Raw genomic sequence first — 19,752 nt, 5'->3', positions numbered from 1 at the left:
ATCCACAGCATTATATCTGTGACTCCCTGCCTAGTGCCTATAGCCTGTCTATCCACAGCATTATATCTGTGACTCCCTGCCTAGTGCCTATAGCCGGTCTATCCACAGCATTATGTGTGTGACTCCCTGCCTAGTGCCTATAGCCTGTCTATCCACAGCATTATATCTGTGACTCCCTGCCTAGTGCCTGTAGCCTGTCTATCCACAGCATTATATCTGTGACTCCCTGCCTAGTGCCTATAGCCTGTCTATCCACAGCATTATATCTGTGACTCCCTGCCTAGTGCCTGTAGCCTGTCTATCCACAGCATTATATCTGTGACTCCCTGCCTAGTGCCTATAGCCTGTCTATCCACAGCATTATATCTGTGACTCCCTGCCTAGTGCCTATAGCCTGTCTATCCACAGAATTATATCTGTGACTCCCTGCCTAGTGCCTATAGCCTGTCTATCCACAGCATTATATATGTGACTCCCTGCCTAGTGCCTATAGCCTGTCTATCCACAGCATTATATCTGTGACTCCCTGCCTAGTGCCTATAGCCTGTCTATCTACAGCATTATGTGTGTGACTCCCTGCCTAGTGCCCATAGCCTGTCTATCCACAGCATTATATTTGTGACTCCCTGCCTAGTGCCTATAGCCTGTCTATCCACAGCATTATGTCTGTGACTCCCTGCCTAGTGCCTATAGCCGGTCTATCCACAGCATTATATCTGTGACTCCCTGCCTAGTGCCTATAGCCTGTCTATCTACAGCATTATGTGTGTGACTCCCTGCCTAGTGCCTATAGCCTGTCTATCCACAGCATTATATTTGTGACTCCCTGCCTAGTGCCTATAGCCTGTCTATCCACAGCATTATATCTGTGACTCCCTGCCTAGTGCCTATAGCCTGTCTATCCACAGCGTTATATCTGTGACTCCCTGCCTAGTGCCTATAGCCTGTCTATCCACAGCATTATATGTGTGACTCCCTGCCTAGTGCCTATAGCCTGTCTATCCACAGCATTATATGTGTGACTCCCTGCCTAGTGCCTATAGCCGGTCTATCCACAGCTTTATATCTGTGACTCCCTGCCTAGTGCCCATAGCCTGTCTATCCACAGCATTATATCTGTGACTCCCTGCCTAGTGCCTATAGCCTGTCTATCCACAGCTTTATATCTGTGACTCCCTGCCTAGTGCCTATAGCCTGTCTATCCACAGCATTATATCTGTGACTCCCTGCCTAGTGCCTATAGCCTGTCTATCCACAGCATTATATCTGTGACTCCCTGCCTAGTGCCTATAGCCTGTCTATCCACAGCTTTATATCTGTGACTCCCTGCCTAGTGCCCATAGCCTGTCTATCCACAGCATTATATATGTGACTCCCTGCCTAGTGCCTATAGCCTGTCTATCCACAGCATTATATCTGTGACTCCCTGCCTAGTGCCTATAGCCTGTCTATCCACAGCATAGTGCCTTATATAGCCTGTCTGTCTATCCACAACATTGTGACTTTACTTCTGCAGAGAGAGCAGTTGTGTGTGGCTGGCATGATTCATGTGGCGGATAGCGTGGCGCCATATCTTTATAGCCATAGGGTCACAGAGAGAGTCAAGGAGACAGAGTGGAGTTTTCAACTGGCAGGAGAAGATAACTGGCACACGCTGCATGCATGCATGCGACCTAACTAACTGCTCCTGGACCAGTAGCACTATTTTCCATCATACAAAATAAACCCACCGTGAAAGCCGCACTGACTGCTGACTGAAGTCATGTTGGAAACTCGTTTTAACTTTTTTTCCTTTCTCTTGACTCTTTCATGCTCTCCCCACGTGGTATTTTCTCTAGTTTCCTACACGTACTGTAGGTCTCTGTCTTTCCTTCTATGTTTGATCTCGTACCCCATCCTGTCAGTAGGATCCCCATGGAAGGGCCCCATGGAAGGGCCTAGGCGTGTTCCCATGGGTAACAAGAAGACTCGCCCCGTTTCTGTTTTCCTCCCAGAATCTTCCCCAGTGAGGGGTGGGAGGGGCTGGACAGCAGACGGCAGGACTTTGAATTTCTCTAACTATAACCTTTCATGACAGCAGAACAGCCTAAGTACAAATATAATTTATGAAAAGCTACTACATTGAAGTCTGTTCACAGAAGTTGTTGTAGGATATGTGGGGATTATCTGACGAGGTACCATTTGAGTGTGCAAAACCTTACATATACTAAATAATACTAAATTGTTTATAGGGTCAATATAAGTAAAATAATATAGCCTTTCTACAGGAGTATCTCTTTATATTTTTCCAAAAAGAATACAAACAGCCAATAGCATATTACAAAGTTATCCCCCTCACTGGTGACAATTCCGGGAGGAAAAACAGGCAAGCACCGGGTCGAGTCTTCCGGTATTCTTCCCATGAGTGGGAACACGCCTATTGATGCTTAATTTAGCAACTGTAATGATGAAAATAATGTTACATCACAACACGTTGTGAGCTTGGCACGTACTGTAGAAGCATGACGTATAGGCTAGGCTTAACCCATTAAAACCGCGAAAGCATCTGTCATTTTGGATTTTCGTGTTCAAAAATTGCAGATCTATACAAGCTCACTTCATGCTGCTATTATTTAACAAAACAACATTGAAAGTGATTGAAACATTTTTAATAAGACATAAACTAATCACTCCAGCGATTTCACTCACATCAAGCATCAACTGACGGTAAAATACTATTAATTTATCCAAAACATTAATTCTCAAAAAAAAGAAATATATATATATCTATATATATTATAATTTATAATGTCTGTTTTTGGAGAATTCATGTTTTGGATAAATTATAATTATTAAAACATACCTCACATACCTTGCAAAATAGCCAGGGTGCTTTGTTTATTTCATCTTTTCTTATATCACGCGATCTAACAGGGGGGGTCAAAGTTGCTCTATAATGGTAGAAATGGGTCAACAAAACAAATGAAGCTAGTTCTGTGGATTCATTTATTTAATGCGTGACCCCCACCAAATACCCGGAACTACTTAATATTCACTAAAACCAGACCAGAACTCCCACCACGTGACCCAGGCAAACAATTAATACTTTTGTAACCACTATATTAACACCATCAGGTCCATGACGTAAATCACCGTCAAGTTCAAGTGCACGGTCATGTGCCCCAATCAGTGCTATGAAAACTGATCACATCGCTCTACAGCCTAGAGGCACTTTGCTGACGATGGGCACATTTTATTAATGGATTAAATAGGCCCGGGCCCTCAAGGTGTTAATGGCCAGTTATTTCCTACAGCTTTAAGTCCAAAAATCGAAACTAACCCGTTAAGTGCATGTGGTTCTAGCTGTGAGGCAGCTAATATAATGCATTATACGGAGGCCGAGATGAGAATGGACTGAGTGGAGATTTAACAGCTCTCTGCACGCGTGTCGAGATGCGTCGTGATTTAGCTGTGGCGGCAAAAGGACAAGAGCAATGAAGAGATCATTCAGACTTTATGACTCCGGAGATGATGATTGGCTAATAGATGAAAGAAAAAGCACTTGTTTTGATCTCCCTGCCCGTTTGCTGACACATACCTTTCATTGGGGCGTTTATAGCTCAGCAGGAGGTGTCATGGAAGGTTTTGTCCACAAACGGCACCTCGCACACATAGCACTCAAGTTACATTACGGAGCGTGTTATAGTTGTTAAGTGGATGGATGGATGGATGGATGGATTTTATTTTGTCATTGGACACAAGTGTACAACGAAATTAATCTGTTGGCAGTATTAGTTGTTAGTATTGGCAAGAGGAAAAACAGTAGGAAAAAATACAGTTTATGTACAGTCAGGAGTTCATATGTTGACCTGGGGGGGGGGGGGTAGATCTGCTATTTTTCAATAGCTAAAGCACCAAAATGGGTTCCCACACCAAAATGCGCTGCACGCGGTGCCCTTTTTTTTCACTTGAGCACCTGCCCCTCTAAATGTCTGTGCACGCCACTGCCCAAGAGAACATTTGTGTGACGCTGCAGGCCAAGGAACCTAATCCCTGGATATTATTCCAAATGTGTCGACACACATAGATCCACCGTCCGTCCATGTTCTAGTACAATAAAAGCAAAGTAACTTGGGAAAATCTAATGTATAATATCGGATCGCAATATACTTAAGAAGCGCGATATAAGTGGAATCGGCACCCTAGGTATCGATATTGTAATGAATCGGGAGGTATGTGCATCGTCTGACCATCCAAAAGCTTGTAGATCTGCTAGTTTTGTGTGACGCTGTAAGTATGATCAAGTACGACATTAATTTACCAGATAAACACAAAAGGTTATATATATAGTATATGGAGATAAGATGTTTCTGCCCGACAGCAACGATGATGTTGTTGTCAGGAATTCAAAAGGTAAAAGTACCACAGTATTGGTATCAAAATGTACTTAAAGTACCAAAAGTAAAAGTACTCTCTTTTTCGCGAGATTTCAAATGTATAAAATGTACAAAAAATATTTTGAAAATAGCAGATCTATACATGCTCACAATCTTGTAGATCGGTTACTTTCCAAAGGCTGAAATGTACTGTGTATATAGAGCTGCAGTGGGTAATTTATGTTTTGTAATAGGCTAATAATCAAAATCTATAAGTACAAATACCTCAAAATCTTACTTAGTTACTTACCACCACTTGCTAACCAAATGAACCCTATAGCATCCGATCCCTAATCACGGGCATGTCATAACAGCCCAAATCACAGCCGGTGTGAAGTCAGCAGTGCCTTTGATGAGTTCTTTGACCTGTATAATGAACTAGAGGAACAATTTAATTCAACAGCTCTGTTGAACAGCACCACTTTGTTGAGCGAATCACACACTGGCGCTGAAGTAAATTAATCCTGTTAAATAAAGATCCAAACCGCAGGCTGATGCTGTCGTGCGTTGTTGTGCGTGTGCGTCCCTGCTTTGCCTTCCCACATGTGTGTGTGTGTGTGTGTGTGTGCATATATTAGTGCCGGCTGCTGACAGATCTATACAAGATCACAACGTGTGTGGTGTGAGCTTGTAGATATACGCTATTTCAACCAGTGGTTGAACCAGTGAGGGCTTCAACCAGTGGTTGAACCAGTGAGGGCTTCAACCAGTGGTTGAACCAGTGAGGGCTTCAACCAGTGGTTGAACCAGTGAGGGCTTCAACCAGTGGCTGAACCAGTGAGGGCTTCAACCAGTGGTTGAACCAGTGAGGGCTTCAACCAGTGGTTGAACCAGTGAGGGCTTCAACCAGTGGTTGAACCAGTGAGGGCTTCAACCAGTGGTTGAACCAGTGAGGGCTTCAACCAGTGGTTGAACCAGTGAGGGCTTCAACCAGTGGTTGAACCAGTGAGGGCTTCATCCAGTGGTTGAACCAGTGAGGGCTTCAACCAGTGGTTGAACCAGTGAGGGCTTCAACCAGTGGTTGAACCAGTGAGGGCTTCATCCAGTGGTTGAACCAGTGAGGGCTTCAACCAGTGGTTGAACCAGTGAGGGCTTCAACCAGTGGTTGAACCAGTGAGGGCTTCAACCAGTGGTTGAACCAGTGAGGGCTTCAACCAGTGGTTGAACCAGTGAGGGCTTCATCCAGTGGTTGAACCAGTGAGGGCTTCATCCAGTGGTTGAACCAGTGAGGGCTTCAACCAGTGGTTGAACCAGTGAGGGCTTCAACCAGTGGTTGAACCAGTGAGGGCTTCAACCAGTGGTTGAACCAGTGAGGGCTTCAACCAGTGGTTGAACCAGTGAGGGCTTCAACCAGTGGTTGAACCAGTGAGGGCTTCAACCAGTGGTTGAACCAGTGAGGGCTTCAACCAGTGGTTGAACCAGTGAGGGCTTCAACCAGTGGTTGAACCAGTGAGGGCTTCAACCAGTGGTTGAACCAGTGAGGGCTTCAACCAGTGGCTGAACCAGTGAGGGCTTCAACCAGTGGCTGAACCAGTGAGGGCTTCAACCAGTGGCTGAACCAGTGAGGGCTTCAACCAGTGGTTGAACCAGTGAGGGCTTCAACCAGTGGTTGAACCAGTGAGGGCTTCAACCAGTGGTTGAACCAGTGAGGGCTTCAACCAGTGGTTGAACCAGTGAGGGCTTCAACCAGTGGTTGAACCAGTGAGGGCATTCCGCGTGGTCCCCAGCTAAATGACACAGAGTTTAAAATGGACCCTTATACGGTCTAGATCTTTAAGGGTCCATTTGGTTTCATTTTATGCTCTCAAGAGTAAAACTATTGTTAAACATCTGCATTACTTAATTTACAAGAGGTCTGTCTACACAATAGAGTGCCGAAGTCCTGACGTCACTGGCTCATCCCCTCGATTTCCCCTGGTTCACAGAGTCCTGACGTCACTGGCTCATCCCCCCGATTCCCCCTGGTTCACAGAGTCCTGACGTCACTGGCTCATCCCCTCGATTTCCCCTGGTTCACAGAGTCCTGACGTCACTGCCTCATCCCCTCGATTCCCCTGGTTTACAGAGTCCTGACGTCACTGCCTCATCCCCTCGATTCCCCTGGTTTACAGAGTCCTGACGTCACTGGCTCATCCCCTCGATTTCCCCTGGTTCACAGAGTCCTGACGTCACTGGCTCATCCCCTCGATTTCCCCTGGTTCACAGAGTCCTGACGTCACTGGCTCATCCCCTCGATTTCCCCTGGTTCACAGAGTCCTGACGTCACTGGCTCATCCCCTCGATTTCCCCTGGTTCACAGAGTCCTGACGTCACTGGCTCATCCCCTCGATTTCCCCTGGTTCACAGAGTCCTGACGTCACTGGCTCATCCCCTCGATTTCCCCTGGTTCACAGAGTCCTGACGTCACTGCCTCATCCCCTCGATTTCCCCTGGTTCACAGAGTCCTGACGTCACTGGCTCATCCCCTCGATTTCCCCTGGTTCACAGAGTCCTGACGTCACTGGCTCATCCCCTCGATTTCCCCTGGTTCACAGAGTCCTGACGTCACTGGCTCATCCCCTCGATTTCCCCTGGTTCACAGAGTCCTGACGTCACTGGCTCATCCCCTCGATTTCCCCTGGTTCACAGAGTCCTGACGTCACTGGCTCATCCCCTCGATTTCCCCTGGTTCACAGAGTCCTGATGTCACTGGCTCATCCCCTCGATTTCCCCTGGTTCACAGAGTCCTGATGTCACTGGCTCATCCCCTCGATTTCCCCTGGTTCACAGAGTCCTGACGTCACTGGCTCATCCCCTCGATTTCCCCTGGTTCACAGAGTCCTGACGTCACTGGCTCATCCCCTCGATTTCCCCTGGTTCACAGAGTCCTGACGTCACTGGCTCATCCCCTCGATTCCCCTGGTTCACGGAAGTAATTTCTCTGTGGAGAATAACTTAAAATCGTTTCATATAAGCATTGTGGTCCAAAAATAAACAAGCTGCCTCAGCGTTATTGTCAGGGAGGTGTCTCTGTATCGTTTGCGACATAATTATATGATAGTCTGTTTCTAGCGAAAATGTAACTAATTCAGTAGCAGTAACAATAGCGTCAGTTGATTCTTCATATCCATATGCGATCTAAAATTCCCCTATGGGGATTACAATGCAAATAAAAATTACATGAACCCGTGGATTTGCGCCCTCTACCGATATTTACGTCAGACTTCGGTGCTCTATTCGAGAATGTAGAAGAATTGTTATTTTGATCAACATTTGCCTGTTATTTATCCTAACAGCATGTTATTGTGGACAAAATCTTATCCAACGACAACAAAATATTCTGTGTTGGGTCTAAGAGTCTAAATGTCATCAAATGGTGGTCTGTGGCTGAAATTGCGAATAAATAATGGAACTTGACATGAAAAGGGTTGAAAACCACTGGTTTAAATATGCTTCAAGCTGAATAAAAATGTAATATAAATTACCTCAATGTGTTCATTAGGAGCCGTTTCCCCCTTTGTGTAGAAAATTCCCTAATCTGATCTCTCTCTCTCTCTCTGTGTGTGTGTGTGTGTGTGTGTGTGTGTGTGTGTGTGTGTGTGTGTGTGTGTGTGTGTGTGTGTGTGTGTGTGTGTGTGTGTGTGTGTGCTTGCTGTTGACCGCCCACTCAACTCACTGCTCCGTGTCTGCTGTGTGACAGCTGGGCCAATCACACAGACATGCTGGAACGCGTACAGTACGCTTCCGCTAGCCAAAGATAAATGTATGCGTACAGCACAAACCCACACGTACCCACACACATACACACACACACACACACACACACACACACACACACACACACACACACACACACACACACACAAAACAAACCTCTTTCTCTCTGACAGATATGTGGTCTCGCTGACACATGGCACATCCGTACATTATACACAAACATACACACACGAGATTCACGCCGTTCCGTCAACACCTGTAAAGAAGAGAATGTTTCACGACGTTTTAAACTGCGTTATATAAACATAAAACTTTCCGTTGAAGTGCCTCTGTTGAACACTCACTCTCACATGTCGGATATGCAGTGGTTTATTACTAACACTTGCTTGTGTTATGCTTGTGAGGACATCAACATTTTACCATTTTTAACTCTAAACCTAAAGCCAAAAATAGCAGGTCTGCTATTTTCGGTGTGCGACAATAACCAAGTATATATCAGGCATCAGGCATGTACAGTACATGTAAATGTATATTTTATCTATTTAAAACATCCATTTATCTTGTGAGGAACAGGAACATGGTTCTATCAATGTCTGTTTCTCAAATTCTACTATGCTTTGGCCCTCACAACTTCAGTATATAACGCACGCACGCACGCACGCACGCACGCACGCACGCACGCACGCACACCCATCTCCTTCTCACTCACCACTTGCTATTGCCTAGTTGCAGGCCCAGACATTCCACACACAGCGCTCCACATGTGTTTGACCTCAGCTGCTCTGGAGTCAGGAGAGGAACGTTGTACAGCCTCTGGATACATAACACGTCTACTACTGTACATATGAATGCATGTAAGCATACGCATGCAGCACATACTGTACAGTCTGTCATCGCCATCCAACTGTCGCTGTGAGACAAAATATGGTATGTCCTTAACCACAACAAGCCTAGCGTCATTTTGAACATCTTCTCTTCTGGGGGTTCCTGGCACAAAGCTTCTTCAGAACAGGGTTCACAGCCAAATTCACGTGAAGAGGTTTGAGAACAACTGGTGGTGTAGAGGGGGGGGGGGGGGGGCTGTCAATAGTTAAGTCTGTTGATCTACTAGATTCACTTCCCTGACCCACCCTGGGTTTGTACTGCCCTGCTCAACTCTAGATCTACATCACCTCATCTACTCTCAACAATCCCCCTGTTCCCTCCCATCCCTTTCACACAGTCCACCGTGTGTCTTGGGAATGAAAGAGGAGGTTGTGTGCTTTGAGTGTCACCTTGCTATAACTAGTCATTACAGAGTGTGATCAGATGCTAAGGAACAGGTCATCAGTCTGTCAGTCGGCCTTTTCTTTTGCACTTTCATGATGCAAGCTACTACAAGCGCTGTTTCTCCCTACAGACTTCCACAGCTGATTTCCCATTACACACAGGCACACACAGGCATGCAGGCACACAGGCACGCACGCACATACATACACACACACACACACACACACACACACACACACACACACACACACACACACACACACACACACACACACACACACAGACACACACTCCTTTTTGACAACCTCCTGTTCGCTCTCCTATCAAATCAGCCATCCCTTCATTCCTCCCTAGGAAGCACCGTGCAATGCTTTCCTTGTATCACGGCTAAAGAAAATTCATATGAGCGGCATATCGCTGTCGTTGGGCAGAAACCTCGTATCTCCATATAACTTGTGTTTTTTCATTTTTCCTTTCATTAATCTTACTGAGAATCTACAAATTGACCCGCACAGGTCCATTTTGTACACTCTCTGAGTTACAGACCCATAAGGGTCTATTTGGTTCCTAACTATCATTTAGCTAGGGACCCCCTGGGGGGACCCCCTGAGGTGTCCGCGGACCCCATTTGGAGAACCAGGAGATTCTGACGCACGGTGAACAAAGTGGCTGTGACCGTTCCTCTACGGGGGCGATCAGATGACGCAACGCCGCGGCGTGTTGTTATTTTAGGACGAGGGCGATAAGTATATGGAAGTAGGTTGGTTGTACGTTGGTATGAAGAAAGCCTCTTAAGTAGGTCACACTTAACATCTTTTTCCCTATATTCCCCATTGTGCCTCTGGCCTCACCGCACATTTACTGTGGCGTTTTCCTCTGGAGGTTCTCCTGTTTGATGACAACACTGCATTCATGTTGACTCCCTGACTCTCCCTCTGCATATAATTAACTACAGAGCAGCTCTTGTCACTCAGGATGTACTTTCTCTGTTTGTAACACGAGTACTAGAGACTAAAGAGTCTGGCTTGACTTCCTATCCAATACAATGGTGCTATGAGGACACATAATAGTCCGATATATGTGGCTTTCGCTCTGAAAGAATATATATTCAAAGATTTGTGCCGCATTTTTAAGATTTTTCAAAAATAGCAGACGAGCTTGTAGATCTGCTTTTTTTCAATAGCTAAAGTATAACATAATGCTTAGTTAAAACACCAAAAGGGGTTCACGCCCTCACCGGTGGCTTCCGGGTGCGGTTAGATTTGGGGAAGGGTGTCGGACTATTGCGCGCGGGACTGTCGGTGGTATGATGGAGGTTGTCTGTTCGGTTATACATCTCAATAAAAGGTTGCTCGTTGCTCGCTGAAAAGAGAATGACAAAGTCAGAGGCAGTGATATTTAAAGGCGTATACTAGTGTATAGTGAGTCCAATCGCCTGATTGCAGATTGGCTAGAAGTGCTTCCACTTCAAGCTGTGAATGAAAGGAGATGTTTGGGAAGCGTCCCCAGCAATAATACAGATGAAAGTGTGGGAGAGAGAACATCCTCATTGAACCTATGCTTAGAGCTACAGTTTCTCAACTTTGCAATTATGTTGCTTATTAACTTTGATTTTGCTCGGTGGTTCTCGTTTCCTTGAGGGTGATCCAAATGGACCCTTGTGGAGGTCTTTAACTCTGAGAGTGTACACATGGAACCAAAATGTACACTCTCAGAGTCCTTTTGAGAATGACTTAACCCGTCAAAACTGGGAAAGCAAAGCATCTGTGTTCACTGTCACTTTAGATTTTTGTGTTGGGTATTCAGAAACAGCTAGCAGATGCACAACTCATAGTGTGTCACTTTGTGCCATGTTGCGAGCTTGTACATCTGTCTATTTTTTTAATAACTTTTGAAACATGTTGAAAGTGTGAGAACTACTGATTTAGAACTTTAGAAGGTATTTTATTCCATATAAAATATGCATCTTTTCTAAATTATTTTGCTCTCTCTGTCTCTCTTTGCGCCCTCTAGAGGAGAAGTACATCACGGTGCAGGCGTACAGCAGTCAAGGGAAGGACGAGGTCACCTTTGAGAAAGGGGTCACTGTGGAGGTCATTCAGAAGAACCTGGAGGGCTGGTGGTACATCAGGTGAGAACCATCTCCAAGTGATCCATGCTGATTATTAGGAGGGCTGGTGGTTATTAGGAGGGCTGGTGGTACATCAGGTGAGAACCATCTCCAAGTGATCCATGCTGATTATTAGCAGCTTGGTGAGGTGAGGCTCTTTCCCACTAGGAGAACGCATTAAAAAGAACAATAGGAATTTAGCCGATCTACAAGCTCACAACACGTCACATCGCAATGTGCTGTGAGCTTGTAGATCAGCAATTTTAGCTTTTTTTTTTATTACTTTTTTCCTTCACACCTCCACCTTCAGGGTTGGTTCTGGTTATAGTTGTGGTTCTAATTCAGTGGTTACACCTCCACCTTCAGGGTTGGTTCTGGTTATAGTTGTAGTTCTAATTCAGTGGTTACACCTCCACCTTCAGGGTTGGTTCTGGTTATAGTTGTAGTTCTAATTCAGTGGTTACACCTCCACCTTCAGGGTTGGTTCTGGTTATAGTTGTAGTTCTAATTCAGTGGTTACACCTCCACCTTCAGGGTTGGTTCTGGTTATAGTTGTAGTTCTAATTCAGTGGTTACACCTCCACCTTCAGGGTTGGTTCTGGTTATAGTTGTAGTTCTAATTCAGTGGTTACACCTCCACCTTCAGGGTTGGTTCTGGTTATAGTTGTGGTTCTAATTCAGTGGTTACACCTCCACCTTCAGGGTTGGTTCTGGTTATAGTTGTGGTTCTAATTCAGTGGTTACACCTCCACCTTCAGGGTTGGTTCTGGTTATAGTTGTGGTTCTAATTCAGTGGTTACACCTCCACCTTCAGGGTTGGTTCTGGTTATAGTTGTGGTTCTAATTCAGTGGTTACACCTCCACCTTCAGGGTTGGTTCTGGTTATAGTTGTAGTTCTAATTCAGTGGTTACACCTCCACCTTCAGGGTTGGTTCTGGTTATAGTTGTAGTTCTAATTCAGTGGTTACACCTCCACCTTCAGGGTTGGTTCTGGTTATAGTTGTAGTTCTAATTCAGTGGTTACACCTCCACCTTCAGGGTTGGTTCTGGTTATAGTTGTGGTTCTAATTCAGTGGTTACACCTCCACCTTCAGGGTTGGTTCTGGTTATAGTTGTAGTTCTAATTCAGTGGTTACACCTCCACCTTCAGGGTTGGTTCTGGTTATAGTTGTAGTTCTAATTCAGTGGTTACACCTCCACCTTCAGGGTTGGTTCTGGTTATAGTTGTGGTTCTAATTCAGTGGTTCTGGTTATAGTTGTGGTTCTAATTCAGTGGTTCTGGTTATACTTGTGGTTCTAATTCAGTGGTTCTGGTTATAGTTGTGGTTCTAATTCAGTGGTTCCCAAACCTTTTCATGTCAAGGATCCCCCAAATTGACACTAATTAGCATCAGTGCTGGAAGGGGGGTGCGGAGGGTGCTCCAGCACCCCCTGCTGGTGGAGAGGAGATTTTTTTGACATCTTTTGATTGATTGATTGATTTGATTGATTATTTTATTAGACAATATCAAATGCAAAAAAGCAGAAAGCACATTTATCCAAAAGGATAGCACCGAAACAAGACCTTGCGGTCTTGTTTCCATTCGGGTCCCAATGCGTTCATTCACAACACAATGATGACAGTAATCGAAGATATCTCAAAAAACATGAAGATGATTTACAGTTGTAAGTACCAAAAAATCTAAATAAATCTAAATACCAAATAAATCACTCAGAGGGGGGTATAGGGAGGTTGTGCAGTCATCTTCTCTCCTTTTGACCCGCTGACATTGATAGGTGATTTTTCAGCCCGGTTTTAAAGGAAGCCAGTGATTGGTTTGTTTTGAGGGAAGGGGGCGGGGCATTCCACACCTGAGTGGCAGTGCTGTGGAAAGTGGATTTACCCATATTTGTTCTATATGCGGGCGGCACCAGATCATCATTTATACTCCCTCTAGTGTTGTGGCTGTGAGAGTTGCTCACCTTTGTGAGGTAATCGGTTAAGTAAATGGGGACTGAGGGCACAGAGGGCAGGGCTGAATTTACCACTTTGAAAGTCAGCCCCATTTTCAACTGCTTGACTCTGTCTTTTTTTTTTTTTTTTTAAGATCTTTTTTTGCGGCTTACGCCTTTATTGATTTTTTAAGGGATAGAAAGTAGGCTGACAGGAAACGGGAGAGAGATGGGGGGATGACATGCGGTAAAGGCCGTGTCGGGTCCGGGAGTCGAACCCGCGGCACACCGCGACTGGATCACCAGTCCGGTGCCCAGACCGTTACGCTACGGCCTGGGCCGACTCTGTCTTCTACCCGGAGCCATCCTATGCCATCAAAATGTGTTGCATAAAGGTGGGTCATGGGCTCTAGGCCTAGGAGGAGTCGAATTAGTTTGTTCTGGGAGGTTTGAAGCTTAATTCTTTGTGACCTTGAGATGTTCGAGAACCAGGAGGTACAGGCGTAGTCAAATATGGGCTGAATAAGAGCTCCAGCTAATGTCCTGAGAGCCCTCTTGTTTACAAAGGAGGAGATTCTCCCCAAGAATCTTGTCCTTTGGTTTACTTTTTTGATCGCCCTAGTTGCCATGCCTTCACCTGTCAGCTTGTTGTCCAGGATACAGCCCAGATATGTAATCTCTTTTTTACTAGTAATTATAATATCGTCAATTCTGACACTGAAATCATTTACCCTACTAAGGGAGTGGTTAGACCCAAAGAGAATAGAAACTGTTTTACCAAGATGTAATGAGAGTTTGTTATCCGTAAGCCAAATTCTGATTTTGGTGAGTTCCAAACTGAGCATCTCCTCAACCTGAGTTTTATCTTCTCCCGATATCAGGAGTGCTGAGTCGTCTGCAAACAGGAACAATTTGCAATCACAGGCGGCGCTCATATCATTAATGTAAAGTAAAAATAGTAATGGCCCTAGTATGCTTCCTTGGGGAACCCCACAGCTCACTGGAAGGGGGGAAGACATAGTTCCGTTTATGTCTACCGTCTGTTCTCTTCCCTCCAGGTAGGATTTCATCCAACTTACTGATGTACTATCGAAACCCATCGCCTCCAGTTTGACTAGTAGTATTGAATGGTTTACGGTATCAAACGCTTTTTGAAGGTCCAACATGACCATGCCGCAGTATTTGCCCGAGTCTACCTCGCGTTTGATGTAGTCGTTCAAGAACAGTAGGCATGTGTCAGTGGAATGGGATGTTCTGAAACCGGATTGGAAATCGAACAGCAGATTGCGTTCGCTTAAATATCTGCTAATTTGTTCATAAATTATTCTCTCTATGATTTTTGGACATAGAACACAAGATATAACAGGGCGGTAGTTTCCTGTGTCTAATTTCTTAATTAATCTTTGACGTCTATCAGAGCGTGCTGAATGCAGAATGCACAGCGAGTGAGTTGACAGATAGACACAACATGACGAGACAGCAAAAACCTATTGTAGTTTTACTTTCACCTGCACCAGGTTTAAAGAAATCTAACCCAAACAACAACACCATAAGAGTCACATACTGTTATTATGATTAACTCGGTTAACTAGGTCCTAAATAAGTCATTATTAGGCCAATTATACCCGAATAAGACCCGAAATGTTTCCCTCCCACCCAAAGCCCCCCCCCCCCCCCCCCCCCCTGGTATAAATACCTTCCAGCACCCCTGCTAATTAGCCCCATTTGAAAAATATATGCCAGGGACCCCCATAAGGAAGAATTTTACGGATTTAGCAGTGATTCTCAACCCGTTTAATTTCAATGACCCACAGTTTGACATTAGTCTATGGACCCCCATTTAATGGAATTTCTATCTCGGGTCCATTTGGTTCCATTTGAACACTCTCTGAGTTACAGGCCCATAAGCGTCCATTTGGTTCCTCATCATCATTTAGCTGGGGACCCCCTGGAACTCCCTCAAGTACCCCTGGGGGTCCCCCGGGCCCCACTTTGGGGAACCACTGTTCTAAATGGACCCACACTGATCAGTGCTCTGCTCAGAGCCTCAGCCAGCCCGTTGCAAAGGGAAGCGAGAGAGATCAGCATTCAGCGTTCACCTTGAAGGGAACGCACTCAGACCGTTAGGCTGCTGCAGCTAAATGCCTCGACGGAAACGCTTCCAAATGTGAGTGTTCATTGTGACCATCTGCTTTCAAAGTGAAACGGCTCCACAGAGTGTTGCCGTCTATTTTTAGAGTGGTGATCAAGCCAGTGTGGACTGCTAGCTCTCATCTGGGCCTAATTCTTACAGAAATTAAACCATTAACACAGCTTCACGTCGTTTCCCTGCTGTCTCTGTGTGTGTGTGTGTATGTGTGTGTGTGTGTGTGTGTGTGTGTGTGTGTGTGTGTGTGTGTGTGTGTGTGTGTGTGTGTGTGTGTGTGTGTGTGTGTGTGTGTGTGTGTGTGTTCATACACCTGTATGCCCGTCGCACACATCATGTATTTGTTGATATTAATTTGCACGCTGAGCATTTGTGGTTTCCTGTGTATGTGTTTGTATGTGTTTGCAAACATGCATTTCCTGCCAGTTGTATAGTTTCCTCATGGCCCCTGGGGCACTGCTGATGATTTGCACATGCTACCTTGTTACATCTGTTGCGCGCGCACGGCACGGCACGCACACACGGCACGCACACGTGCTACAGTAGAATATTTGTAGTGAAGGGTAATCCGGTGCACACACAGTGAACTGTTTTGGAGTATAATTATATTTCTCCATGGATTTGTGAGTCATGCTTTTCTCAGTGGGCCATTTTGGACAGTGCATTTCTGGCTATCCGTTTGTTTGTTATTATAGAGACCCCTGGTGGTCACAGTGGGTATGAGACACCAGCAGAGTTGGAAAACAGTGATGAAAACGAAAGTAACCATGTACTGTAGTTAAGTACAGTTTTGATGTATCTTTTATTTACCTCCGTATGTAAATGTTTCCACATACTTTTATTCTGCTACATCTCAGAGGAAGAATATTGTACAATTTACTTTTGTAATATTTTTTTATGTTGGTAGGTAGTCTCTAGTAGGCTATATTTTGATGACAATACTCGTGTACCTTTACTCCAGTCAGAATCTGAATAGAGGCCTTGTACTGGCAACAGATGAAAATAGCCGATCTACAAACTCACAGCGTGACGAGCGTGTTCGCGCTGCGACGCGTTCTGAGCTTGTATAGATCAGCTATTTTCAGCATACAACCAAGTGTAAAATGACTGGATCTCTTGTCCACTATAGTCCCTTCCTAACATTTTTAACTTGTTGATGAAATTGTCAAAATATCCAGTCTTCGTTTTAGTCATCATAGCTTAGTTTTCATTTAGTTTCCATTTAGTTTTCGTCAGTGAAGAAAAGGTAGTGGACTAAATCAACACTGTCCCCAGTGCAGAAAACGGCCCACCAACAGCAGCCCCATGACTCGATTACATCTGGAATCTTTGTTGTTGTTTTTTCACAAAGCCTTTATGCTGACTCATTAAGCATTCTAATGATGAGTGATAAAAGGTTATGTATGTTATCCCATTTTGACCTGGGAACGATTCTACAAAATGTCTTCTAAATCTTCTAACAGTTTTCTGAAAAAGCAATGTTCCTATATGTCAGTCGTTCTTTGATTTTTCAAAAATAGCAGACCTACAAGCTCGTAGCGCGCGCTATGAGCCACGCGCTATGAGCTTGTAGATCTGCTATTTTTCAATAGCTAAAGAATGACATAATGCTAATACCAAAAGGGGTTCCCGCCCAAAATGCGTTATATAGTCTGTTTATCAGCCCTAGGCCATATCCCTTCCACGCTGCAATTACAATATTGTTGTAACAGACAGCGTATTAGTTCAGCTTATACAGTCTAAAGGCTTATGTGCATGATGTTTATGATTGTGTGTGTATGCCAGTCATGTGTGCCTGCCAACCTACTGTTACATAATGGCAAATAAAAATAACAACATGGCACAGCAAAGGTGAGCGGCTAAATCTGGGCTCCATATTTACACTTTGAACTGAAATCTGGAACACATTTTTAACAACCATAACCCTCGCGTCTCTATTCTGAGCCTTCGGCAAACATTATATAAAACATAACATAGCATAGCAGATCTTACATTAAGCTCACATTACAACGTGACATATTGTGAGTTTACAGATTGGTTATTTTGGGCTTTAAGATTTGGTGTAGGAAGGGGAAAAAAGGAGGGGACCAAGTATAGAGCCCTGTGGGTCTATACAGTACATTTATATAGAATCACACCCCTGTGAAGTGAGGGGTGCTCTTATCATCATGCATCATCTAATTCCGGCCAATCACAATTTGCTTCCTCACTTTTCCCTCTTCACCTTCCTAGCCTCACTCTTTATCCTCAATACCGACTTTGCCCAGCCAATCAAATCATCGTCATGGGGTGCTCAGCCAATCAAATCATTGCTATGGTGTAGTACACACAAACGGGTGAACAAAGCTGGACATAGGAGGGGCTGGCACGCCTCAAACATGTAGTACATGTGCAGTGGGTGGAGCACATTGTCTCTCTAGCTATACTTTGAGATATGTAGACCCTGGTGTCAGTGGCGTGCACAGATAGACACTAGGGGGTGCTAGAGCACCCCCTGCCCTTTTGGCAATGTGCTCTAAAAAAAAAAAAAAAAAAAAAAACTTTTCTTTTTTTTCTTAATTTGTAGTGTGTGGACCATGCGGTGACATTGATCAAATCTTGATAAAAAACGCTTCTACTATATTATTTAGGCCCCCACAATCTAAAGCTATGTTTCTATGTCAGTGGTTCTTCGATTAAAAAATAAATAGCAGACGCGCTACGAGCTTGTAGATCTGCTATTTATTTTAGCTAAAGCACCAAAATGCGCTGCACAAGGTGCCCTTTTTTTACTTGAGCACCTGCCCCTCTAAATGTCTGTGCACGCCACTGCATGGTGTTGTGTAGAACACCTCCTGGCACTAGTACTGACTACTAGTACTGAAGGTTGAAGGTTATAAGGCAATAGAGCGTTGCAGGCCCGCCCCTGACGAGCGGCCTGGAAGAGAATTTCCCATACATTTTTCCCGTAGACGTTTCAGAAAGTATTTATTTAAAGACCTTTAAGCCTCGGAGAAAGCCAACTCTACTCCTGACAAATCATGTCAATAAACAAAATAAATTGGGCCAAACAAATAATTAGGAAGAAGAAAAAAAGGGCAGGGTACAACCCCTTTTTTTCTTTTCTTTAAAGGTTTTATGACATTCATTTTCATTTATTTTTCTTTTTCTTTTTTCTTTTAGGTTTTATGACCTCAATTACACCCAAAAAACCTGAACTTTGAACATTCAGTGGATTTTCTGTGGTCTGAAGTTTTCTTTGGGGTTTTTTGGGCCTTTTGAGCTACAATGAAAACAGGCAACGCAGTGAAAACAGTGACATCTGCTGGCAAATCCCATTGACATATATGGGATTTGCAGTAAGTGATGTCACTTACTGCCGGCAAATCAGAGCACCTGTTTGAGCCAGAAAACCCCAGATCACAGAAAATCTACTGAATGTTAAAAGTTCATGTTTTTTGGGTGCAATTGAGATTAGAAAACCTAAAAAAAATACGAACAATTCCAAAACCTTTTTTTTTAATGTCACAATCCCTTTAAAGACATTTTGAAAGAAAATCCCCGCCCAGTAAGGGAGGGGTATATTTCAGATACTTATTGAAAGGATTAGGGGTAGGGGTATGCTTTGATGTCATAAGCCATTGAGGGCTGATTTCACCCTGCGATGTGCCTTTGGCAGGTACTTGGGGACCGAAGGCTGGGCGCCCGCCTCCTACCTGAAGAAGGTGAAGGAGGACTTCTCGTCGCCCCGCAAGAAGACCCTGACGGGCCCCGTGGAGATCATCGGCAACATCATGGAGATCAGCAACCTGCTGCAGAAGAAGTCCGTCAGCGAGAAGGACATCCAGGCTGACGGCGAGGCGTGCACGGCCGCCATCACCTCCACCACTACCACCACCACCACCACCAACACCACCTCCTCCACCCAAGGTTAGTACCACCACCACCACCAACACCACCTCCTCCTCCACCCAAGGTTAGAATACTTCTAGACATTGTTCTTGGATATTTTAGTTTGGTTTTAGTTAGTTTTGAATTCGTTTTAATTTGTTTCTAGAGCGGATTTGTTGGTTTTTATTAGTTTGTTGGTCAGTTGGTTTTATTTTATAAAATGCTAATAGTTTTAGTTTTCTTTTTAATACTTTCGGTTATTTGTCAGATTGTAGCCTCAGAGACCACATGCGTTTTGAGTCTGTTTTGTAAAC

At 44.5% G+C, this 19,752-nt stretch overlaps 1 protein-coding gene across 4 annotated transcripts in view; it reads left to right on the top strand.

The window, feature by feature from the left end:
* The window catches only part of sh3pxd2aa (SH3 and PX domains 2Aa), a gene marked incomplete at its 5' end in the record, with an annotated part of 126,949 nt that overhangs the window by 97,607 nt on the left and 9,590 nt on the right, over window positions 1-19,752 (top strand). For all 4 annotated transcript variants that reach the window (XM_083765286.1, XM_083765287.1, XM_083765285.1 and 1 more), the window contains 2 exons: window positions 11,394-11,511; window positions 19,227-19,477. In XM_083765286.1, coding sequence (XP_083621412.1) covers window positions 11,394-11,511; window positions 19,227-19,477 — 369 coding nt within the window. The remainder of the gene's footprint in view (window positions 1-11,393; window positions 11,512-19,226; window positions 19,478-19,752) is intronic.

Source organism: Protomyctophum parallelum, assembly GCF_964188405.1.
Source record: "Protomyctophum parallelum genome assembly, chromosome: 5".
NCBI classification, from domain to species: domain Eukaryota; kingdom Metazoa; phylum Chordata; class Actinopteri; order Myctophiformes; family Myctophidae; genus Protomyctophum; species Protomyctophum parallelum.
Note: the sequence above shows the minus strand (reverse complement) of the source record. Positions and strands in the feature narration are given on the sequence as shown.